The sequence below is a fragment of the Nelumbo nucifera genome, chromosome 1, assembly GCF_055504915.1.
Source record: "Nelumbo nucifera cultivar China Antique chromosome 1, China Antique-T2T, whole genome shotgun sequence".
Lineage (NCBI taxonomy): Eukaryota > Viridiplantae > Streptophyta > Magnoliopsida > Proteales > Nelumbonaceae > Nelumbo > Nelumbo nucifera.
This window is the reverse complement of record NC_142649.1, coordinates 208,403,775-208,430,997: the sequence shown is the minus strand read 5'-3', so window position 1 is coordinate 208,430,997 and position 27,223 is coordinate 208,403,775. Positions and strand designations below refer to the sequence as shown.

The following is a 27,223-nucleotide window of genomic DNA, read 5'->3' as shown; positions in this document are numbered from 1 at the left end:
AATTAATTAAATATAACAATGGTACTTAAGTCTTAAGAAAACAAACAGGTAGTAAGTGACAAAGAGGAAAAGTTGGCTGTGAGGACATGACATATGACATATGACATATCGACATGAGCGTGGGGTAAGAGAGTGTGAACCATTGCGTTCAATATTCTTTTTTTTATTTTAACTAAAAATAAAAATAAAAAGCTATGTGGGGTATGTGTAGAAAGCTTCAAAATCTAATTTAATTTGTTCGTTCCTATTGTTTGATCGAGATGTCTCGGGTCTGTTTTGTTTGTTTCACCAAATATTGCTCCAAAATCATACACATTAATGAGGAATCTCGTGACCTAAAGGGACACGTGGTGTTATTACCCAACACCATTAATAGGTCAATAATGAGAAGTTAGATACAGTGGAATTTTCCTCAGCCCTAACTGGAAATATTAGGCCCATCATCACATTACTAGGCTGGATTTGGGCAACATATTTCCAAATAAAAGGACATGGTGGGCCACTCGACAACTTGTTGTTGTGTCCATGGGCTGAAGCCCCTATCCCAATTCCCAATTCCTGTTCAAAATTTGTTTTGTTGAGTCAATGGTAGATTTGGCAATTTTCACTTTTCTTAGTGAATCATGTTCCTTTTGCATCCATGTCTCCATTTAAACAAATTAAAGCTGTTCCAAATTCCAACCTATTTTACCCAATCTAAACGCTATTAGCATCAAAAGGGTCTTAATTAATCTCGATTGCCTCATAATAATGAAAATCCAAAACAAAGCCCAAACAAACGATTCCTAACCTAACAGTGTACGGAATATAATTACTTTTTTTAATCTTCAATCTTCATGTAGATTGACTTTTCGGAAAGAATTGTTCCATTATCAATGTCAGCTACCCGGGATCTTTGAAACAATCGTAGATCGGGAATATCTCCTGTAATTGTGTATTATTATTATTTATACGTACCAAAAAAAGTTAAAGAATCAGTTTTTCCCTTTTTCTATTAAAAATAGATTTTAATATATTTATTTTTCAGGTTTTGATTGGACATTAATACTTCCTTATTTTAAGGATTTATCTTCTTTTTGTAGTTAAAAATTGAGTGTTTATAAGAGGCATTTTATCGGTAAAAAGGAAATAAGTCTTTAGAATAAGGAATGCCAAATGCAGCCTAAACCATTTAGCTGAATTTGATAGCTGTTGTAGTAGCTATGGGATATATATATTTTTTTGAGTCCGGATCTACTCCCAATAACCAGTCTCAACAGACAACAGCCATTGCAATCCTTGCATCTGGAACATCTCACAATGAAATACAAGAGAGATATTCTTAATACATGGCTGTAATTAGGGGTGTCTACTGTTCGGCTAACCAAACCATGGGCAATTTTTGCAAATCGAATCGGTACCGCCGGTTAACCGGCCCGTCGGTTTCGGTTTTTGACCGGTTCAGTTTTTTGGTTTTTTATATTTATAATATATATTATATAAATATATGTATAATCTTATATTATAATTAATAAATGATATATAATATATTATAAATATTATAAAAATATATAATTTTTATAAGTTAATTGAAAATCAAACTGATCCTTCATTTTTTCAAAAATACCAAACTGAAATCAAACAGATCAATTCGATTAATCGCACTTTCCAATTCGGTTTTCTTAATTCGGTCTGATTTTTTATGAACACCCCTAGCTGCAATGGCTGTTAGAAGTATATTGGGACCAGATCCAAACTCCATTTTTCTACAGCCATAAAATAGGTAGGGATCTGCTACCAATAAAATGCTCTCAACACTGTTTGGCTACTGCAGCTACACATTGGGAATATCTCCCTCTGCAACTGTCATGATACTTATTGGAAGAGTGTCCTAAGCATTTGTTGGTAGTAGAACCGAAATTACCATGAAGTGTATATAGGATATCATGGTTTTGAAAACTGGACTAGACCAGATGGTTGGACTGATTGATTGACCCGGGAATCAGTCAAACAACCAATTCTCTTTTACCCAAAAACCATTCATTTAATCAGCAATCCACTGATTCAGGCGATTGAATCATTGACCCGTTGATCCAGACATTGGTTGGACCGTGTTCGAGTGGTTTTTAAAACATTGTAGGATAATATAGCCTACTGTCACTCAATCTTTCAATCTCTAACTTGTATTTACAAGTAGCGTACAACAAAATGATTGATCCTACATCATTTAAAGTAGCTATCAAATACAACTAATCCAATCTCCACAGCGAATTATCCTGTGCCCTCCTCAACTGCTTTCAGGTGCAAAGGATCAGAATCTGTGTCGAGTTTTGTGAACTGTGGTGCAATAGTTATTAGACAATATCACCCATCTAAAAACAGAAAAGGGAAAAAAACAAAAAACAAGATACCATGTTATTATCCTGGGTGTGGGATCCACGCAGATCATAGCCCATGTGGTTTAGTCGTCCTTCGCTTTTGCTTTTTAAAAAGAAGCTAGCTACTTACTCAATTAAATAGCCCGTCTCCCGTCCCATAGATATTAGTTGAGGGGGCCTGAACCTTGAACCTTCATCCAACGTCAGAGAAACGGGTCCCACCCAAGTGATCCTTCACCTTCCGTGGCCCCACCAATATACACCGCTTGATTGCGATATTTCGGCAAAACGTAATTGCACGAGGTAAATTTTCCAACCGCACGGGCTACATTTCACTACTTTCACAACGTTCAACCTCCTTTTTCACTTAACTGCCACGTGTAGATTTGCTTTCTGTCCTCACATCCGTAACCGTTACAATTATTGTCCGGCTCAGCCAGAGCAGGATCTCCCCCAATACATATCGAGCACTAGCAGAGCCCGTGTGAACTGTGAATCAAATGTTGTACAGTGCGCGCGTATGTTACATTGTTACCATCTCCGTGTAGCATACGGAGAATTCTGTCCAGCAACGCGTAAAGATGATTAATACACGTGTCATTGCAAATAAAAATGTTGTTCTCACGACACGCATCGAGCAAAACGTGCCGTGAACTATTAATGAAAATCATTTGAAAAATTGTGGCCCGTGTGGGCAGCGGGGAATATTTTTATATTTTACGGGAAAACTAGAATCGCCGATTTGCTTTTTCTGAGTCGCGTATTTTTTTCAAAACTTTATGTTTTTGCGGCTAAAAGACAACCAGAAATAACAATGCCAATTGCCAAGTGGGTGTGGATGGACAGTGGAGACTAGTACTGGTCTGGTAGACTGTAGACCAATTGCAATTGTTGGCCGTTTTTATTTTGATTTTGGTGAATTTTATATTGAAGGAGGTAATTATTGAATTTGAATCACCAACACAGGTGGTCCACCTGTTCTGCCACATTTTTGTGGCCTTTTACCATCATTCATCAGTCAAACTTTACTAGCCCTCTCCCCCTATAAATCACACCCTATTCGTGAATTTGACATCAATTAACAGTCAGGATGCATTTTTCCTGTAATTTAAAGGTATAAAATTCTGATCTGCACTGATTGACCATTCTCCCCAATCTTTTTGTCGTTAATATTGGTGAATCGCTAGGTTTGGACGCCAAAAAGTGGAAGTAAATCTAGCTTATCGGGTTAATTAAAGAATATTAACTTCGCCAAATCTCACCAGTCTTAGGCAGATAACGACTGTCACCGGCAATTGAAAAGTTGTCAAAGAGGCTGGGTTGGCTACTCCAATACGAAAGGAAAGGTAGGGCTTTGTTTACCCAAACTCATCATATGGGGTATCTTTTTTTTTTATTTTTTTATAGGTATTTTTTTTATTTTTTTATGAGTTTTTTCTTCTCATTAAATCATTCTTCTTGGGTTTTCTTAAACTTGAAACTCCCCTGTTTTTTGTATATTTTTTGACATTGTTTGAATTATTTTTTATGCGAACAATAATGTTGAAAATGATGCAAATCTCAAACAATAAAAACCCCAAAATTATGAAAAAAATCAATCATGTTCTCAAATACCCTCCATAACTTCTGACTCTAGTAGCAAAAATCTGGGATCGAATCTCCCATTGCCATCGGGATCGAATTTGGGATAAAATCCCCCTTCTTCGCTAATTTAATCTCTGGAGTGCCCACACCAGGTAAAGCACCCTGGGTTCTCTGATCATGTTCTCTTGCAGTTCGACCAGCCACACAAATAGACCATCGTCCAAGCTGCTATCAAACTAGGAGCGACCAGATCGTGTACCATTAGAAATCTCTGTAGCTGAAAGGAGGTTAGTTTGCCAAACTCCTCGCCTTCGAGTTTTTTCTTCTCATTAAATCATTCTTCTTGGGTTTTTTTAAACTTGAAATTCCCCTATTTTTTTGTTGACTTTTGTATATTTTTTAACATTGCTTGAATTATTTTTTATGCAAACAATGATGTTGAAAGTGATGCAAATCTCAAACAATAAAAACCCTAAAATTATGAAAAAAATCAATCATAGTCTCAAATACCCTCCATAACTTCTCACTCCAGTAGCAGAAATCTGGGATCGAATCTCCCACTACCACTGGGATCGAAATCTGGGATAAAATCCCCCCATAACTTGACTCAAACACCCCCTTCATCGTCACCATGTCCTTCCTTGGCACGTGCATTTATTGGAGCCAACCCATTTCCATCAACACATTGATCATGTGACGAAGAGGTATTCATACTCATTACTTTTTCATCTGATTTGGAACCCTTGTCATTTGATTCATAGACGAGATGGATGCCACACATCTTCACGGGGACTTCAACTGGCTCAACCATATCTCTAACAGAAACCCGAATTGAATCTCCACCTTGGAATTGATACCCAAATTCTGTGTATGGTACGTAACCCAGCCACATCCAAGAGGGTTCTCGGCTCCTAAGGTTGATTCTCAGAGACGTTAAGGCTTTTTACTTTTTTTTTTTTTTCAAGTGGATAAGTGGATTCTAAATCAGCTAGTGCCTATAACCCTCGTAGAACACATTGTAAGATCATAGTGTTTTCTACAATGTTTGGGACAATGGCTATATGGTGGTTATCCAATTTCCTTTTTCCTTCTCTTGTGGAGAACCATTTTTTAATAATGAAATGCTTTGCTTGTTAATTCATTTCATCGTGAACCGTCAATATTTAGCGGCCATAACCTTCACATTTTATTGTATGAGAGCCCAAAGATCAGAATAATAGAACAACTTACACTTTCTGAAAATCTTGGGCTTGGAATTCCAGCTGCCAAAGATTGGAATAGTGGGGTTACTTGAAGAGGTGAGCTGAACTCACTATGTGTGCCAGTGTAAAAACAACACCATCATTGTCTTTCAGCTCATTGCAAGAGAAAAATTTTCCTGATGAGTAAGATCAATATTTTTAAGTACAAAGAATGTATTTAGCTTTGGTTTGATTTAAGAAATCTTGGAGTTCTTGAATATTAAATTTAATGCTTGATAGTATCGGAAGATATTCTAATAGCTTTGAATTATTTGTAATGAAAATCTAAGATTTAAAAGCACTTTCTAGAGTATTTTGTGAAAACTACGCATTGAAAGTGTTTTCTGGAAGTATTTTATGAAAATTGTACCTTAAAAGCACTTTTTGAAAGTATTTTGTGAAAACTGTCTTAAAAGTAATTTCTGGAAATACTTTGTGAAAATTGCACCTTAAAAGCACTTTTTAAAAGTATTTTATAAAAATTGCACATTGAAAATACTTTCTAGAAGTATTTTGTAAAAACTACACCTTAAAAGCACTTTCTGAAAGTTTTTTGTGAAAATTGTGCTTTGAAAGTATTTTCTGGAAATACTATTCAATATTTGTTAAATTATTATTATTGTTATTTATCAATATTATTCATTATTTGTTATTATTAGTTATTAATATTAATGATATTATTACTATTGTTATTTATCAATATTATTCATTATTTGTTATTATTAGTTATTACTATTAATGATATTATTATTATTATCATCATCATCAACTGGGTCCACGTGGCGATTCACGTGTGGGTCTATGCGGGCTCTTAATTGTCATGGTGTGGTGTTTTTTTATTGAAATGTATAGTATAATATGTGAAAAACATTGTATATATGTACAAGTGAAGTGAGGGCTAAAATTGTCATTTATGTCAATATAAGCACTTATGGGGAAAGTAACTTACCAAACATCCCCACCCCAAAAAGTTCTTAAAAACATAATAAGTGATTTGACAAGTGGATCACCAAACAAGCTTATGCGGTTATTAAAACAAGTACTTCTAAGAAGTACTTGTGCAACAAGTACTTCTTTTAACAACCACTTAATCATCAAACATGGCTTCAATCTTTATAAAAGGGGGCTCCTCCTATATCCTTTTGTGTTTTGAGTGTTTTTTTTGTTTATTAAAAAAGGGAAACTCTATGACCTGGTAAAGATATGCTATCGAAAAAGCTTTGACTATTCAATTGGTTAACGCATTTATGATACCAATTGGTTGGTCACAAGTTATTTGGATGCGATGTCTTTCAAGTATCATATTCAAGCCTTGAAAATAGAAATTTTGTGCATGGTTAAAAGGGTTTTCAATGTTTTTTTACATTTTTGATAAATATTTCAAATTTCTGATAAAGTGTAGTTAAAGTCATACTATAGTGCAAAAATGAATATTTGTGACATATTAAACTTTGATGTCAATCCATCAAATTAACTTTTAAAGAAAAACAATCAAATTAAAAATGCCATATGGTATATTTACCTATTCATTGGCTCACTTTTCATAACTGTATTCCATTTCTGTCTTAAATAAAAATAATTTTTATTTAATATGATAATTATATAACATTAGAAATGTTCTGAAATGTTTGTTTTGACAAAACTCTGTACTTTTTTATCTTTTGTTTTCTATCCTTTTTCAAATATTTATTATTCAATTATGACATCATGAATTTCTTTGAAAAGTTGGATTATTGATCCACCATTTAAATAAGAAAATAGCTTACGATTCGATTTTAAATTATATATTTCATTTACACAATATACATAATTTTTACTTATCACATTTAATTTTTGTTTGACCTAATTAATATATAATTTTTATATATTCTTTTGATTATTTATACTTTTTTATTATTTTTTAAATATTTATTATTTAACTATTATATCATCGATTAATCCATTTGACCCAAACCACCAACCCATGACCCAAAAAGAAAAATAGTTTGATTTCTAGGTTGACATTAAATTTTGTATTGCATTTCCATTATTGATAAAATTATATCTTATGTATAATATTTATTTTTGTGATTCTTTGTATTTTTTATTTTTAAAAATTTTATTATTTGACTATGACATCATTTCATTTATAGGTTGATTTTAATTTTGGCATTCCATTTTCATCATTTACAAAAATACTTCGTACATTTTATACTTATTTTTGTTCAATATAATGAATATACAATATTAATGACATGCCCAATTCTTTTTTTTGTATTATATGTTTCATTTATTTTATTTTTTTTTATTATTTAATTATGACCATTTATTAACGGATTTGATCCCAAATGGTTGAATTGCTTACCCACCACTGAGAGAAAAGAAAATGGTTTTGTTTTCAAATTATTTTTTAAAATATTTATTTTTATATTGTTAAAATTAATATTGTGGATTTAATTAGTAGAATTTAATGATGAGAAAAATATATCTTAAATATAAAATTTAATAAGAGAATATACCTTAGATATGAGATTTAATGAGAGATAAGAGGAAAATAGTCTTACTTCCAATTGGTTTTAAATTTTACATTTCATTTTCATCATTAATAGAAACATTTCTTATTTATAATCAATGTTTTCAACTTGTTGACTTGCTCGATTGAATCATTTGAACCGTTACTCAACCTTGATTCTAGGTTTGGTTCTGTTGAACCCCCCCTCCCCCCTCTTTTGGTTAAAAATCGTCTAACTTGGGTGGTTCAACCATTGACCTGTTCAACCCAGTAACCAAGTCGTAGGTTGCATAAACTTTTGGAAGTCATAATTTTGCACTCCGATGTCTAGCCGATTGGGGTTATCTTTTCTTTCTTTTTTTTTTATTTTGAGTAACTTTTCAAGATCTATATATCCCAAGTAAGGGTGTCAATGGACTGGTTTTGGATTGGACCCCGTCCTGTCCAAAATCAATTTGAACAGATTGGATGGATCAACAAGACATATTGGATTGGACCAATCCGGTCCAATATATTTATTAAATTGGCTTGGACCTGGTCCGTCCGTAACACATTTATATTGGATTAGGTTGGATTAAGCCAATATTTGGTCCATTGATATAAGATAAGAATATATGTGCCAATGGACCAAGTTTGGGTTGAAACCAATATAAATCAAAATGAATTTGAACAGATTGATGGTTCAAACTTTGAATTGAACCAGTCCAAATTGATCCAAAACATCCATTGGATTGGATTGGACTTGGTCCATTTATAATGGACTCACATTGGACTGGGTCGGGTTGGACCAAATCCAGTTCAATTGATACCCCTACTCCCAAGGGCATTTATGCGCATTGCCTTTCTATTTTTGTGAAAAAAATCATTTTTTGGCCCCAAATTACAATTTTTAATATTTTTTATAAATAAAAAAATTTTAAAAACATAAATAAATGTAACATAATACATATATTATATGTAATATATGTAAAACATAATTATAAAATATATGTAAAGCTTAACTATGATATATGTAAAACATAATTATACTATTTATTGATAAAATATGTATTTTTACACACACACATAGTATTGACGTAGAGCAGTTTGATTCGTTTGACCTTGACAGTTGAACTAGTGACCTATGACTCGAAGGCAAAGGCGGATCGGTTTTTAAAACATTGTTTATCATACTTATTATTTTTTAATATGTCAAATATATGATGTTAAAGACATTCCCACTTTTTTTAATTTCTATATTTTTTCATTTTATTATTTAATTGCGACAACATGGATTGACCCAATTGACCCAAATGGTTTAATTTCTTACCACCGCCTAGATGAAAATACTATTTTTTCCAGTTAGATTTTAAAAGTATAAATTTTTATGTTATTGAAATTGTTAATTTATTATGTATGTATTTAATTATAGAATTTAATGATGAGAAGAAACAAAGAAGCTTTAAATATATGATTCAATGATGAATGCAAATTAATATCTTAAATGTTGGATTTAATGAGAGATAATTGAATGCATTGAATATCTTAAAATTATCTCTTTTCAATTCATTTAATATCAATCACTAATTACCCTATTTGCCTCCATTTTTATCAATAAATTTAAATATTAATGGGTAAGTTTTATCATCACAAAATTCCAGAAATATTCTTGAGTCTATTTGTACTTTTTTAAAGTAGTATAGATATAGATATATACTTGTTAATCACATTAAAGACTTCAATAATATTAGAGTTATCAATTATGACACTTCACTTAATCATTGATTCTTGTTTGTTGCTCTAAAAGTGTAATTTTTACATTTAAGATAAATTACAAATTAATTATTAAAAGATGACCAGTAGGGGTTTCGTCATCCATATTTATAAATTTTGATAATTATAAATTTTAACTTTTGGTAACTAATATAACAACCCAAAAGTTGACCCATTCTAGAAATCCTCTATTTTGTGATGGACTAAGCTAAATTAACCATACCATCTCGTAAAATAGTCATTTTATTAATTATGTTTTGGAATTGAGAACATTAAAAAATGAAATATAAGGGCTATTACTTGAAAAAAAAGTAGAATATATAGTGGGCCATGAATGATTTTACATGAATAACACTATATATAGTATACTAGCGAGTCTCGTGCGATGCATGGAATTAGACTTAAAACTTATTGTTCTATGGAACTATACAACCTAGTGGTAGGAATGGCAATTTTCTTCGTCCCCGCCAGATTAAAGCTTACATACAATAATTGGTTGTTTAAATATTTTAATCGTTTCAGAAATATGGTAAAATATTCATAAAAATCTAAATGTTGTGACACCATGGAAATCAACAAATGCAAAATAGAATCCCATAATCATTAAGGCTGTGTTTGGTTAAACCAAACATAGCCTAAGAGGATTTGTACAAATGTAAACCAAATTACATTTTGCTGATATGGCTGTTGTTTTCTTTTCTAAAAAATAAAACCATTAAAATATATTATTCAGATAGAATGAAATCCGAAGCGCACATCACACCATCTCTATTTTTTTATTAGAAGGAATGGACTCCTGTTAGCCATTTGGCGCCATTAACTCTTCTCATAACTAACATAATTATTGTACGAATAAGAAATGAGGGCTGCATAAGATATTTTATACACAAAATCAAAGATTATGAGTGCTATTAAATTGATGGTGGGGGCGTTTTTAATTTATATAGTGGGTCTCAATTAGGGATGCAAAGGGATCGGATCGGATTCGAATCAGATTATATTCGAACCCAATCTGGTACTGTTATGTTGGATTCGATCCAATCCAAAGATTTGATTGGGTCTAATAGGATTCAATTTGAATTTGAATCATATCAGATCTTTATTAAAAGAAAAAATTAATAGATTATTAAAAGAAAAATAAATATATCAATTTAAATAAAAAAATAAAAAATATAAGTATTTTTTAATTATGTTTATTATATATATACATGTTTTTTTATAAAAAATAAATAATGTCACAAATTTATAAAAATACAATATAAATAATATATTTGTAAATAAATAATATATATATATATATATATAACACATCGAATCAGATCATCTGATCCGAAGATCCGACCAAAGTGATTTGAATTTGACCAAAAATAATTGAATCTTGGATCATAACCCAATCCATTTACACCCATAATCTCAATCATAAAATACATTTCGGGTCAAATTAGACCTTTCCCAACCCGAAAAAAGATCCAAATCCATTACATGGAAACACATATCGTTGGTAAAAACACATGCATATAGGTCATCATTAATTCATTATCAGCCTTACCGAAACTATACGGAGTCGAATAGTGCATATACGTACACATTGTCATAGATATATAATATTAGCAGTTGCTTTCCAACATTTAATTATAAAAATTTTATGTTAAATATGAAAATTTTCATTTTATGGGAGATATATGAAGTGAGATTAAAGACGAAAGAATTAGAAGTTGAAGGTGTTAGTTGTAAACTTGTAATCGGGTCTTATTGGGTCAGATCCCATAGACCAGGTCGATTTTTGTATTTAGTCGCAATGCAATTTTATTTGTACTGGGAGTGCAAATGTAAAAAATGTAAATTCTTATTTAAATTTGTTTTGGATTTTTACTTTATTTTGTTTAATGTCTTAATTTATTTTATTTGTACTGCAACCAAACAAAATAAGCTAAAATTTAAAACAAAAATAGGTCAGAATTTACACTCAAATCATTTGCACTGTCATGGTTTTGCATCAGTGCAAATTTATTTGCATTGCAGCCAAACAAAAATATTTTACAGTAAAATAATACAAAGTACAATGATTTACACTCTACATATTTATATTTGTACTTCTTTTGAACTGAGCTTAAGGCTATGTTTGGTTGCAATACAAATAAATTTACACTGATGCAAAACCGTAACAGTACAAATGAAGTAAATTAAGACAAAAAGTAGAATAAAGTAAAATCCAAAACAAAATTAAACAAAAAATTGTATTTTTTACATTTGCACTCCCATGCATTTGTACTAATGCAAATAAATTTGTACTGCAACCAAACACAACCTAAAACTCAATTTGAAAAAAGTACAAATACAAATATATACGGTATAAATACATACAAAATAATACAAAATGAAAGGTTAAGCACCAAAATGAGCCTAAATATTCTTTCTTTTGCGTGGATGGTGAGTTGGTGACATAGGGTGGTATTATTAGTTACACAATCCCTACCACAGCCATGAAGTTCAGACTCTTTATTTATTGGTCCGGTCCATTTGGGACTGATTTTACTGTGACATGGATCAAACCTGACTCGGTGACAACCCTACATTAACATGGATAAACTTTAGTGGGATGGTGTAGGAATTAAATTATAGGTAGAAAATTGAGTAAAATTTCAAAGAAATGCCTCATCCACTGAAGCATGTCAATGTTACTATCTATATCTTTAAATAGAATTTCACCTCTAAATGAAAATTTGATTCAAATGAGTTGTTTAGACTGCATGGTTGTATATTACATATTTCATTTTTAATAGTGTAAATGGATGGGAGTGTATTAGAGTTGAGTGTAAATTTTGGTTTACTTTTGCTTTGGATTGGACTTTTTCTAATGGCTCGGTATGGAAAGAATATAAATGTAAATATGTACAATACAAATATATACAAAATAATAAAAAAATATAAGATTTTACACTCTACATATTTACATTTGCACTCCTTCCTAATTGAACTTATTTGTTTGTGAAAAATAAAATGGCATAACCTCCACGTAAGATAATGTGGTTCCCAATTTATGTGAAAAAATGAACACATAATAGACAAAAGGTGCAAATTTTATATCAGGTAGGAATGCAAATTGAAGTAGGTATAAAATCTGCACCCAATCGAAATTTGATCAACAATATAACGAGATTTAGCTTTAGTGTGTAATGTTCTTGAATTCAATAGCCAATATATACGCTTGATCACTATGCATGCAAACGTATTGAGCTAAAGCCAAAATAAATATAAAGATTGAAGCAATGAGAGGTCTGGGGACATCACTTTAGAATATAGTATAGACGCTAAGATGCAGCAAAGGAATTGCCACATCAAGAACACCCCCCACCCAAAATATATATATATATTGTCTTAAAAGTAAAAGTTCAAAGTGTAAACTTTCTAATGCAGCCTAAATAGTCCAAAATTATTGACAAAATATCCTAATAAAATCTATATATGCACTCTGTATTTTGATTCTTTTCCATCTTCAATTAGAAGTACGTCTCAACCGCCTCAGCTTCTCCCATTGAAGGAAATCCACTGTCTTTATATAAGTGAGAAATCAAAGCAAAAGACATGATTGCATATGCTTGGACAATTTTTGATGGTTGGTGTTGAGAAGAACGTCAATGGTTGAGCTTGTTTTAAGTTTGTTGAAGCTTTTTCATGGCTTCATTTATTTTTTCTACCCTTTTTCCTGAAAATTTTATTAAAAATAGAGAAAGTTGGAGGAACCTATTTGACAATATTGCTTGATTCAAAACGGGTTTTAGCCAATATAAAGACAACCTTACCTCAATCATGTGTAAACCTAAAAAAACACACCCATAAACACTAATTTAAGCCCATAAACTGCATTTTAATAGATGCCAACAAATTGATAACTCCGTGGATGTTGTCATACCGGGTTATGTGGTTCACAGGTTCATACAGTGATACAGATACAGTCCATCATACAGATCTGATAACAAAACTGGGTTATGTGGTTCGGTTGGGAGGGATTAGGGAGTTTCCAAGATAACCACATATTGCTTGAATAAAATGAAAAAAAAAAAGTTGGGGGTTCATACATTAGAATGGCAACGGGGTGGGGATCATATTCCCCGTCCTCGACCCCATGCGATTCTAAAATTAATCCCCACCCCCATCCTCAATCTCCATCGGGGATAAAATTTGTCCTCCATCCTTGATCCCCGATGGGGATGGGTTCCCTGTGGGGACCTGAATCTTTGAAATTTTTTTAAATAATAGTACTCTTTTGAAAAATAAATTTACGTCAAGATCGGGGTAGGGATCTCAATCTCCATCCCTGACCCCATCGACCCCATCGGGTAGGGAAAGTCAGGTCCCCATCAGGGATGAGGAAAATTGCCATCCCTATTCATACATGGTATGTCGCAAAAAAACGGTACTAGATGCTTTTGATTAAAAAATATATGAGATGGAATTGTTGAAATCGCCTTTCAATTAATCTATACTACTTTAAAAAGTACGAATGGCCTCAAGAATATTTCTAGAATTTTCTAAGGACAATATTTACCCCTTTATATTTAAATTTAATGATAAAAAATTGAGGGCAAATAGGGTAATTGGTTCTTGATATTAAGTGAGTTGAAAAGAGGTGATTTAAATATATCCAATGCATTTAATCATCTCTCATTAAATCCAACATTTAAGATATTAACTTGCATTCATGTTCATTGAACCATATATTTAGGTCATTTTTATTTCTTCTCATCATTAAGTTCTATTAATTAAATCTGTAATTAATAAATTAATAATTTCAATAACATAAAAACTTATACCTTTAAAATCTACCTAGCAAAAATAGTGTTTTCATCTAAGTGGTGGTAAGAAATTAAATCATTTTGGATCAAATGGGTAAATCCATGTTGCCACGTTTAAATAATAAAATTAGAAAATAGATAAAATGAAAAAAATAGAAATTTAAAAAAATTGAGAACATTTTTAACATACATATTAAACAATAATAAGTATGTTACATAAGAATTATTCTTATTAATGATGAAAATGGAATGTAAAATTTAAAACCAATTGGAAATAAAAATATTTTCTATTCTCTCATTAAATTCTATATTTAAAATATATTTTTCTCATCATTAAATTCTTGTAATTAAATCCATATATTAATTTTAATAGTATAAAATAATTATTTTGAAATGTAATTTGAAAATAAGACCATTTTCTTCCCTCCTAGTGGTGGGCAAGCAATTTGACCATTTGGGGTCAAATGGATTAATAAATAATGCCATAATTAAATATAAAAAATTAAAATAAATAACTATGAAATGTAAGAAGTATTTTTATTAATGATGAAAATGGAAAGCCAATTTCAAAATTTACCTATAAATTAAATGATGTCATAGTCAAATAATAAATTTTTTAATAATATAAAAATAATCATAAAATTAAAAAAAAAGATAAGAAAAAATTTTGGGCACATATCTAATGTTATATATTTATAAAAAATAAAATATTGGATACATATCTAATATTGTACATTCATTATATTGAACAAAAATAAGTTTTATACATAAGAAATAATTTTATCAATGATGGAAATGTAATACAAAATTTAATGTCAACCTAGAAATCAAATAATTTTTATTTTTAGATGGTGGGTTAGTGGTTTGAGTAAAATGATACCATAAACAAAAAAAAAATTAAGTGTGATAAGTAAAAAATATTTTATATAATGTAAATGAAATATATAATTTAAAGGGAAAATTATAGTCAAAGTCGGTTGTACATTTAAAATTAGGTTGCAGGTTGGTCCAGAAACCAACTAAGCTCTGAAAATTGACTCTACATTTCAAATTATAAAAGCCCCCGCCATGTCATCAGAGGCTTATGTGACTGTTGCCAACATGGGACTCTTATTCCATGTTGGACACAGCAAATAACCTATATCGAAAATAGGTTTTTAGTTTCTCTCCCACTCCCTCTGTCTCTCGATCTCCCTCCCTTCTCTCACTCTTACAGTCATCTCTCGATCTCCCACTCCCTCTGTCTCTCCCACTCTCTCTTCTTCGGTCTGTAACCAAATCAAAACCTCTCTTTCTATTGTTCTCCCTCAATCTTTCTCATTCTTCTCCCTTACTCTCCCTTTCGGTCAAAATCTCCTTCTCCCTCAATCTTTATCGTTCTCCAATTGGTGTAAATTTCATAGCCAAGAGTTTCTTATGAATTTTATGAATTTGGTGTAATAATTTTTAAACCATACCAAGTTGATTTCATGTTCTTTTATACAATCTGATTAATACCATATAAGTGTATAAGAAAATAAGAAAATAAAAAAACGAGAGAGGAAGAGGGAGAGGAACTGAGGGAAAACGATATAAATTAAGGGAGAAGGAGAGATCGGCCGAGAAAGAGAATGAGAGAGATTGAAGGAGAACGATAGGTAGAGAGAAATAATGAGAGAAATTGACATAGAGAACATAAATACAGAAACCAAAAACCATTTTTATTTATTTTTAAATCACATAGTCGTTGAGTAGATAAAGATGACTGTGAGTGAAAGAGTGTGAGGGAGATTGAGAGAGAGATAAACTAAAAACTTTTTTTTTTTTATTTTTCAATCACCCAACATTAAAGGGCAATTTCAGTATATGTTTTTTTATTGTGTCACATAACCTTCCAATGAAGTCATCTTTATCTATACCCATGTTGGCAATAGCCACATAACCTTCCAATGATAGCGAGGGTTTTTATAACTTGAAATGTAGAGCCATTTGTTAGAGTTTTGTTGGTTTATGGACCAACTTGTAACAAAATTTTAAATGTACAGTCGGCTCCGACTATAATTTTCCCTAATTTAAAACTAATCCAAAAGCAATGCTATTTCTTATCTAGATTGTGGGTCAATGATTCAATTTTTCAAAAAAATGCATGATGTCATAATTGAATAATAAATATTTAATTTTATTTTTAATCATATTATTACGTTTTTTAATTTTTAATTTGTATCTTAACTATGATATATCTAAAATTCAAGTAATTAATTTAAAGAAAAATTTTTCACGTACAACACATGTGCTTAATTACTAGTAATATAAAAAAAAAAGAAAAAAATGAGTGGAATCTCATACTTGCTTGAAGCTTGCCATCGTTGTAGGTTCAGACTGTTGAAGACAGAGGGTAAAATGGGAAAGAAATGGGGTGAGTGTGTTTTTGAGTTTTTCACTTGATGAGGGATACTTCTGGTATTATTTACTGCATTTTCACGAAGCACTTTTTAGGGATGCTTTTGGCTTTTAAAATTAAAGCATTTATTTGAAACCTCACCAAACGCAGCCTAGTCCCCACTAATGATGCCAAAGTAGGGCTGTTTACGGGTCGGGTTGGGTCGGTTTACTGGGGTTTTCCCAACCGACCCGACCTGGTCGGGTTACCTAAGATGGAAATCGAAACCGACCCGACCTGGTCGGGTTACCTAAGATGGAAATCGAAACCGACCCAGTGTTAAGCGAAACTGACCTGGTCGGTTTGAGTCGGGTTGGGTCGGTTTGGATCGGTTTCGGTATTGCTCATATACAAAAAGGACATAGAAGCCTAGAAGGAAATATCTATTCTGAAAATTGAAAACTTAAGTTTTTAAGATATTTTCTAGAAATATATTTAAAAATTTAGAATTAGAATAGAAGACAAAAGTTATCAAGAAAATAGAATGTCAAACTGTTTTATAGAAAGAAGGCTGAAATTTGTATATTTCAAGAAACTTTCTAAGTTCTAATCTAAGTAAAAAAGGACACCTAATTCTAATTGTAATTGCCTAATTGATTGCCTATTTGGTGTAAAACACTATAGAAACTAGGATAGAGACAACTTAGTTAAATAGGAACTAGAATACTAGGTTAGGTTGTAATTAGGAATTAGGATAGATGCAACTTAGTTAAGTAGGAACTAAGTCGGTTTGGTTCGAGTTGGGTCAGTTCGAGTTGGTCGGTTTGGTCAGGTTGGGCCTTCTTATGAACAGCCCTATTGCCAAGAGAAAAGGGCTTTTGTCTACCACGAGCCTTGCGTTGGAAATATCTCCGTACTTATGTGATTCATTTCATGGGAGATATTCCCAATGCAAGGTAGCAAGGGGATGATCAAACGGTGTGAGCACCGACTACCTTGACAGATGCTGAACTCGTCTACCATCTCTAGTTGCAGAATTAACTGGATCTTCTATGAGATCGGCTTCAATCAGTGCAAGGCCCATTCAAACAGCCTTGCATTGGGAATATCTTTGTACCTATATACTTTATTTGATGGGGAGATATTCCCAATGCAAGGCCTTGCACTGACTGAAGTTGAAGCTGTGTTCATCTTCTACATCAGGTACTGACTAGACCTATTCATGGGCTAGGTAGCCCGATGGCCCGGCCCGCACCTCGGTCGGGCTTGGTCATGTAATTGGGCCCGTGGGCCTGACCTCGGGCCTAACATAGTAAGCCCGACTATGTTATGGGCCGGGCTCGGGATTTGTCATAAAAGCCTGGCCCGAGCCCGACCTGGCCCGACTCAGCATTATATATTTTATAAAATACATAATATGTATTTTATATATTATATAAAATATATAAATAATATAATATTTATTGAAATATATATATTTATAATTTAATATATACATTTTTTTATTTTTTCTTTATAATTTCTCCCTCACTCTCTCTCTCTATTCAACCGCTTCAGTAGTAGTAACGACATGGGCTAAATTTTGGGCTCGGGCCCAAGCCCGGGCTTCGGGATTTTTATGAGAGCCAGGCTCGGGCCCAAGTTGTAGGCCCGATGGTCGGGCCTTAGAAAAATCTGTTAATACAGAGTGAAAGCCTGGCCCGACCCATGAACAAGTCTAGTTCTGACCACTTCACCAAAGGCTTAATGGTGGGCCAAAAGGCTTTGGTGTCTCAAAGTCTTTGGGGCCCAACCAAAGAATCTATTGGCAAGTTTAATTTACTGTTGAGCAGTTGAGTCACACAATTCCAGAATCAGTAAAAATGGAGAGTTCAAATCAACCTGCCACATGGAGGTGCCTCATAACATCTTACAACACATCCCAACCTTGTATTAGGAACATATCTTAATGATAGAACTCCACAGCGTTCCACAGCATATCCCAGCTGTGTATTGAGAACATCTCTCATTGATGCCTCATCATTTTTTGTATTATCATGGGAGATGTTCCTAATACATGGATGGAATGTGCTGTGGGATGTTGTGGGGCACTCCCTTGTGGGGAGCTGATGTGAACTCGAAGAAGGGTTAAAAATACTTTTAGGTTTGATTGGTCCCATAGAGGCAGATTTTAACATTTCAAAGAAAGAGACAACCAATTTTTTCATAGGCAATTGGATGTATTCAAATTATTATGCATAAAATATTGGAATTTTTGTAGTTGCAAGAGACACAGAATCCATTCAAAAATATGGATTGTTTTGCCAATCCAACTCAAATAAAAAAGGGTAAAATACAAAAACCTACTACCCTGAAGTTTATGATAATCATAAAAAGCTCTTTTATAGTTTCATTTTAACAAATATCTCCCCTGAACTTTTGAGAAATTCAACAAAAACCTCCCTTTTGTCACTGTCTCAGACGGAAAACATTAGATTGATGCACCAATTTTTTTCCAAATACCCATTCTACCCTTTTATAAATTATTTTACATACAAAATTACTGAAATAACACCATTTTAATTCAACAAAAACCTCTTTTAATTATCATTTCAGTAATTTTATATACAAAATCACTGAAATATGTTTTTTTGTTGAGTTAAAATGGGATTATTTCAATAATTTTGTATGTAAAATAATTTATAAAAGAGTAGAATGGATATTTGGAAAAAATTGGTGCATCAATCTAACGTTTCCTGTCTGGGACAGTAACGAAAAGGAGCTTTTTGTTGAGTTTCTCAGAAGTTCAAGAGAGGTATTTGTTAAAATGAAACTATAGGGGAGAATTTTATGATGGTTAGAAACTTCAAGAAAAGTTTTTCTATTTTACCGAAGAAAAAGATATGGATTAGTTTTGATTTGAATAGCGAGCAATCCACAAAAATCTTTCCCACACCTATCCATGTGGATACTACACCTGTACATTGGGAACATTTTCGTGTTTACATGTTACCATGAATTCATGACAAAATATTCCCAATGTACAGTTGTAGCATTGCTTCGCCTCACTGTTCTCGTCTCCACATATGCCCCATCCCCATCATTGTTTCTGTCAGTCAATAGGGATGGGTCCCCTTCCCACGGCGATTCTCATTCTCTGCCTATTTTTTATGATGTTAAATTCACTTTTTCTTATTTTTAATTTATTAAACTCAATTATATATTTAAAGACATTAATACAAATTCATTGAATAATCTATAAGAAAAGCACATATACTCAACATAAACCCAAGCTATAAATGTAATTAATTACCAATTAGTCCATGAAAATATAACTAAGAAATAAATACCAATTAATCTGCGGGGCAGGGATTGGTGACCCCACAGACCCCCACCAACTGGATGGAAATTTCCCCATCCCCTTGGTGGAGGAAATAACTTCCATCCCCATTCCATTTGGGGCAGATCTCTGTGAGAATAAAAAAAAAAAAGATATAAGTTACCATTTATGAATGGAATTCGGATTAGCTGAACGCTTTGCCTATATAACTGACTATGGTACCAATGATAATGTCCCACTTTATATAGATTGAATGGTTATAGGCCTATGTATTTTATGACTGAGGTAGAGAATTATTATTAGCTCCACAGCTTGCTGAACAGTTATAATCTTCAGCTAACCCTATCTCCACTGAATGGTTATCCATGAAACTTCCTCATAGTGTAAGAATGTTGATCCATAAAAGCAAATGAAAACTAACCTAATTAATCCTTACCAAAAGATAATAAAAAGATCACGTAACATTTGCTAAGGAGAGATATTATGTACTTGGATTTTGGGGTTTTGTGTGCATCTCAATGTGTATTAAAGAGAAAGAAGGGGAGTGTATTAAAGTATCTTCTTAGTGTAGTGTGTGCCTGCCTTTGTGGACCATTTTCATTTTGAGGTTAGGCCAAGGGTTTCTCTCAATTATCTTGAACTATTTAAAGGTGATGAATAAGGAAGGTTTTGTTTGTTTCTCTACTTCCCGGTTAAAAGTAAAAAAGCTGTCTTATATTTAACTCTAGGGGTGTCAATAGACCGGTTTTGGATTGGATTTTGTCCAAATCAAAATCCATTTGGACAGATTGGATGGACCAATAAGACATATTGAATTTTGACGGAATGGACGGATCAATATGACATATTGGATTGGACCTGGTCCATCCATAATGAATTTATATTGGATTGAGTCAATATCTGGTCCATTGATAGAAAATAAGAACATAGATGTCAATGGACCACGTTTGAATTGAAACCAATCTAAATTAACAGGAATTTGGACAGACTGGGCAGCCTTTGAACCAACCCAAAATGGTCCAAAATATTCATTGGACTAGATTGGACTAGGTCCATTTGTAATGGACTCACATTGGACTGGACCGGATTGGACCAAATCCAGTCCAATTGACACTCCTACTTCACTCAATGCTTAACAATTCTTGGATGCATCTGAAGCTCCTTACTTTATGCTATAATTGGGTATCTTCTTGGAATAATTAAGTTGTAAAGTATTTACGGGTGAAGTAATGCTTTCATGGCTGCCATTGTATCAAACTATTGTAATTAAGCTGAACATTAATGCTCAACTACCGGTTTAACAGACTATTAGTGGAAACAAATACAGAATATATAAAAGAACTTTATATTGGATATCCGTATCAAATCCCAACTTAATAACAGTTTATCCATTAAATCTTATTTCCTCACTCATTGTAAGGAGCTATTTGAGATGGCTGAAGTTTTAAAAGAAGTTTTAGCAGAAATCCCTCTCTCCGGCTAAAAGACAGCATTTTGGAGTTTCCAGGGTTTTCATCATATATAGCTTATTGACTGTGGCTCAAGTCAACATTTTAATAGGGATGACAATATTTTTTATTTTTCCAAATTTTCATGGGGATTTGCCATGAATGGGATAAGGAGGGGAATGATCTTTTCCCTACAGGACAGGGATGGAAAAATTTTCATCCTTGTTAATGGGGACGGAGCGGCGATGGGGAGAGCACTCCCCACCCCACGGGGACCCTAATCCCGTCCCGTGAGATCCCCACTAATATATATATATATATATACACATAAATATATATATATATTAATATTTTTAAAAATATAATTGAATATATTTAAATCTTTTTTAATAAGATTGTAAATTTTAATTATTTTATTTTTATTTTTTTAAATAAAATAAAAAATAAAAACAAAATAATTAACATTATAAAAAATTATGAAAAATGGAAATAGGAATAACCTTATCCCTGTAGCAGGGACGGGGACGGGGAAAGGGATGGCGATTTTCGCCGGAACAGAGATGAGAGATCCTAAACTCCCCGTCCCCGCCCCACACCGGCCCTATTTAAATTTTTACTAATGCCTATCCCAAGCCTGCCCAGATTGCACAGCCTATTAATTTATGGTGAGTGATACATTGGGAGATCCTAAACTGGCTATCCCTATCAGTCGGTCATTTGAAGGGTTATTTCATTTGCTCCAACCTCTTTAAATAATAGCTTATTTGGTAAAAAAAAAAAAATCCAGAGAGCACAAACCAGCTGTCGCTCAGCGGCTCAGCCATTACAAGGGTCGTACACTTTAGTTGCCGCTCAGTCATATCTGAGCGGCAACGAGTTAGCTTTTACGAGTTGTTCGGGCTTAGCTCGTGAAAAGTTTGGTTTGGCTCGATTTTAGTTGAGTTCGAACTCAATTCAGTGACTTGATTATTAAATGAATCAAGTTCAAGTTTACTAGAACTCGATTTGTGAACCGGCTCGAATATATATATTCATATAAAATAAAAAAATTAATAAAATATAATTATAATTAATATATATATATATTTAATAAAAATATTATAATTATTAATTTTTTAAATATAAAATAAAAAAAGTTATATATAATTTTTATTTTTATAAAATATATAATAAAATATAAAACGAGCTGAACTGAGCTCGAATTTATAAACTCTTGATCAAGCCGAGCTCGAGCTCGAGCTCAAGATTCTGACTCAAACTGAGTTCGAACTCGATCTCGAACCTTGTAGAATAGTCTCGAACCAAGATCGAGCCTGATACTATTCGACTCGGCTCGACTCGAATCCACACCTACCCTTCGAGTCTTCGACCTTCGGCCTCTTTGAATAACTTATCCGAAGCAATTTAAAGCAGCTGAACCAGTCAGATTAGCTGAATCATCTGTGCAGCCGTTCATCCATATATAGTCAACTAAGACGAAGGTCAAATGGCATAAATGTAAATTCAGGAAAGAAAAAAGATAAAAATGATAAATGAATAACTGCGGGTAGCTAGTTAGCTACGCCGGCTTTCCTACTTGGTTCCGATTAAATCGGCGATGCTTCGAAGAAAGACGATGGCTTTGTCTGTCATGAGTAGTCATGAAAGAGAGGCCAGAGACTGCTCCACATATATTAAAATTCAATTCAAATGAACTCCAAATTCATTCCAAATCCAAATTCAACCAAATCCAAAATCCTCCCCTCCACAAATCAAGATATCGACCCCCACCTCCGACATACCTCGCCTGCCGTCCACACCTGTTACTAACTAGGCTTTCGATTTGGACCTCCATTTCTCTTCTTCCGTATCTGTAATCTGTCCGACCACCCAAAGCGCCACTCAAGTTTGCTCTCACCGGAAACCACTCACCTTTTTCAATTCCGGTTTTTCGGTTTGCCACAAATGTCTCATCTTACCACCTGTAATTCCCGCCACTCCTTAACCGCCGATTGACAAGCCAAAGCAGAGAGAGAGAGAGAGAGAGAGCAAAAAAGAAAAGAGAAGAAAAAATAAGTTTTGCAAGTAGAACCAACCTAGCAATCTAGTTTTCAGGTTTGTGGAATGACGGAATACCGGTTGCCGGTTATGAATCTTTGGACAGACGACAACGCATCGATGATGGAGGCATTCATGGCTTCCGATCTCTCTCAATTTTCTTGGGCGCCTACAGCTTCTGCTTCGACGACGACGACTGCCACTGACCCTTCAAGGACTACCAACCAATCTCAAACGTCGATGTTCTTCAATCAGGACACACTGCAACAGCGGCTTCAGACCCTAATCGAGGGTGCTCGTGAGAGCTGGACTTACGCGATATTCTGGCAATCATCCGTCGACATGTCCGGTGCTTCTCTACTCGGATGGGGTGATGGGTACTACAAAGGCGAGGAAGATAAGATGAAGCGGAGGGTGACAGTTTCGCCGGCGGAGCAGGAGCACCGGAAGAAGGTCCTCAGGGAGCTTAATTCGTTGATTTCCGGGGTTCCGGCGTCTGCAGACGAACCCGTCGATGAAGAGGTTACGGACACCGAGTGGTTCTTTCTTGTGTCGATGACGCAGTCGTTCATCAACGGTAGTGGCCTTCCTGGTCAGGCTTTCTTCGCGTCGTCTCCGGTGTGGCTTGCCGGGGGTGAGAGGCTCGCGAGCTCGTCTTGCGAGCGGGCGAGACAAGGTCAAATTTTTGGCTTGCGGACGATGGTGTGTATACCTTCGGCCAACGGTGTGGTTGAATTGGGTTCGACGGAATTGATTTTTCACAGCTCGGATCTGATGAATAAGGTTAGGGTTTTGTTTAATTTCAACAACAATAATTCCGACATGGGTCCTTGGTCCACGTCTCAGGCCGATCAGGGCGAGAACGATCCGTCCTCCCTCTGGCTTTCGGATCCGTCGTCGATGATTGAAATTAAGGATTCTGTTAATACAGCCCCAGCTGCTTCTGCTGCCGCTGCTGCTACTGTTACTCCTTCTAATCAAGAGATCACGAAGCCAATTCAGTTCGAGAACCAAAGCCCAAGTAGTTTAACCGAGAATCCTAGCACGATATCAGTCCAAACCCAGCACCAAAACCATCATCACCAGCAGCAGACGCAGAGTTTTTTTACTAGAGAACTAAACTTCTCTGAATTCGGATACGAAGGAAGCAGTGCGAGGAATGGTTCTGCTCAATCGTGTAAGCCTGAATCCGGAGAGATTTTGAATTATGGGGAGCGTAAGAAAAACTCCTGCAGTGCAAATGGTAATCTGTTCTCGAATAATTCACAACAGTTTGTGGCTGATGACAAGAAGAAGCGTTCCGCCTCGTCGAAAGGAGGTAACAATGAAGGAATGTTATCCTTCACGTCTGGTGTGGTCTTGCCTTCTTCTTGTGTGGTGAAATCCAGTGGTGGAACTGCGGATTCTGATCAATCTGATCTCGATGCTTCTGTTCGAGAGGCCGAGAGCAGTAGGGTAGGCGAGCCGGAGAAGCGACCCAGGAAGCGAGGGAGGAAACCAGCTAATGGCCGAGAAGAACCTCTTAACCATGTTGAAGCAGAGCGACAAAGGCGCGAGAAGCTCAACCAGAGGTTCTACGCTCTCAGAGCTGTGGTGCCCAATGTTTCCAAGATGGATAAAGCTTCCCTGCTTGGGGATGCAATTGCCTACATCAATGAACTCAGAACGAAGCTGCAAGCAGCTGAATCCAACAAGGAGGGATTGCAATCTCAAGTAGATTCCCTGAAAAAGGAACTTGCAGCATCTCGGTACTCTGGATCTCCGCCTCAAGCTGATCAAGATCTCAAGATTTCGAATCATCAAGTAAGTAAGTTGTTGGACATGGAAATTGAGGTGAAGATACTTGGCTGGGAAGCAATGATTCGCATCCAGTGCAATAAGAAGAACCATCCAGCTGCAAGACTGATGACAGCTCTCAAGGAGCTAGACCTGGATGTGCATTATGCAAGTGTGTCTGTGGTGAAGGATTTGATGATCCAACAAGCAACTGTGAAGATGTCAAGTAGGGTGTACACTCAGGAACAGCTCAGGATTGCTCTGTCTTCAAAAGTTGGCGATGCACGATAAGCACCAGTAGATAGAAACTCTGAAACTCTGACCAGAGATTGTACTGCCATGGTTGTTGCAGCTGCAGCAGGGTCGGCCGGAGAATTTTAAAACCCCGGCAAAGCTATGTAAAAAATATATATGTAATGGCCTCCTAGTAGATTACTAGAACTAGCTCTCTCTCTCTTTTTGCAGAAGATGAAAAGGCTGGAAAGGCTCGAGACAATTAGAATGGAGTAGTAGTTGCTCCGTCCAGGGCTGCCACAAATTGTCTCTCTTGGATGTAAATAGATGGATGCATAAGCAATCGAGTTGAGTGGTTAAGTGTAAGAGTTATAGGATTGTAATTTAAGTTGATTTTCGTAGAGCAGTAGCTCGGCTATGCAGAAGAGACTGAAACTTGAATATGTTTTTGTGCTGTATTTCTTGCTTTGTGCTTCTAGCTGATTTTAATCCTCAAATTAGATCAATTGAAGCGATATGTGCAACCAGCAACCTATCGACTGACTTGCTCTGCTCAAGTCTGAAATGTAAATTCAAATCAAGCATGATCTGCTGCAATTCCTTTTTGTTCTCTATGTACTGTCCAATCTTCAGTTATTTTACTTGTTCAGTCTTGGTTCTGAGAGCCCAAAGAAGACGCTCCAGCACCAGCAGATTTTGGCAAAGGGTGATGGGTTTATTTTCACCTCTGTAGATGGAAGTCAAGGGTCGAGAAGCAGAGCTGGGATGCTCACAAAATTTGTTAAGAAATTCCCCTCAACTTTAGGAGATTTAGTGTGTCAATTACTTCCTTCTACTTACTGAATCACCTTGAAGCAGTTCAACTGTTCATATCCAACTTAACTAGTCAAACTAACCATCTTTAATTTTCTTCAAGACAACGACTGGAGTCTGGATGATTCAGGTAGATTTTTTCCATCTTTTGATTAGATGGAACCAATGAATCACCGACCACATACTACATACCCAATTTAAGATCAAGGATAACAAACCACATACCACATAACCACGTTTGTGGATGCATTTTCAAATCTAATTGAGAGGTCCATGTTGATATTTTATAAGCCCATCAAATCTCTATTTGAAAGACTCCTTAGAAGGAAAAAAGAGAAAAAAAAGTGTTAAAAATTCTCTGGTTGTAGGAATGATCTTCGTAAGTTAATGAAGAAGTTGTGCTCTGAATCAAAGATGAGGAACTTACATATATTGTATAGAGAAGATGTAGGGAACAAAGATGAGGAAAGGCCAGAAAGTAATTCAAATGTGAAGTAAAAGAAGTAGGTCATATTGAATATCTTCAGTGTTACTTTATTTGCCCATACAATTTCTATCCCTTCTTTGATTTTCAACAGAATTGCTTTTACCTCTTTGTGATTTGTGGAGGACCTGAATTGTTCTCTTAGGTATCTCCAAGGCTTAAAGGAGAGCTCCAGAAATATTTCCCTTCTCAGCCAGACTTGTGAAAAGTTGAGAGAAAGGATAATAGTGAAGGCTGAGAAATCCATGCGCCTGTACTCTTGTCTTCTTCGGTGCAACGACAGAAAAAAAGGAAGAATTTGGGTTTTGAGTATAGAAATTATAAAATCTAACACTTTGTAGGCTGAAAAAATAAAATAAAAATGTTGAGGTGATTGGTTACTCTAGACTTCTAATATTTCCTTGTCTTTTATAATTCTAGGTCTTGTTTGAATTAATCTGGAATTCGAGGTGGAAATTGTGTAAAAGATTTCTCCCCTAACAGAATTCAATGAAATTCAAATGTTGGCTTTCTGATTTCTCCTCCCTCCACG

At 34.3% G+C, this 27,223-nt stretch overlaps 1 protein-coding gene across 1 annotated transcript; it reads left to right on the top strand.

Annotated features, from left to right (window-relative positions):
- Positions 1 to 23,036: 23,036 nt before the first annotated feature.
- Positions 23,037 to 25,852, top strand: LOC104610347 (transcription factor MYC2-like). Its single transcript, XM_010276908.3, has one exon. The coding sequence runs from the start codon at positions 23,451 to 23,453 to the stop codon at positions 25,449 to 25,451; it is 2,001 nt and encodes a 666-aa protein (XP_010275210.1). The 5' UTR covers positions 23,037 to 23,450; the 3' UTR covers positions 25,452 to 25,852.
- Positions 25,853 to 27,223: the final 1,371 nt, after the last annotated feature.

Excerpts from the sequence above, each read along its gene's own strand:
- LOC104610347 (XM_010276908.3), top strand. The coding sequence starts at position 23,451 with ATGACGGAATACCGGTTGCCGGTTATGAATCTTTGGACAGACGACAAC.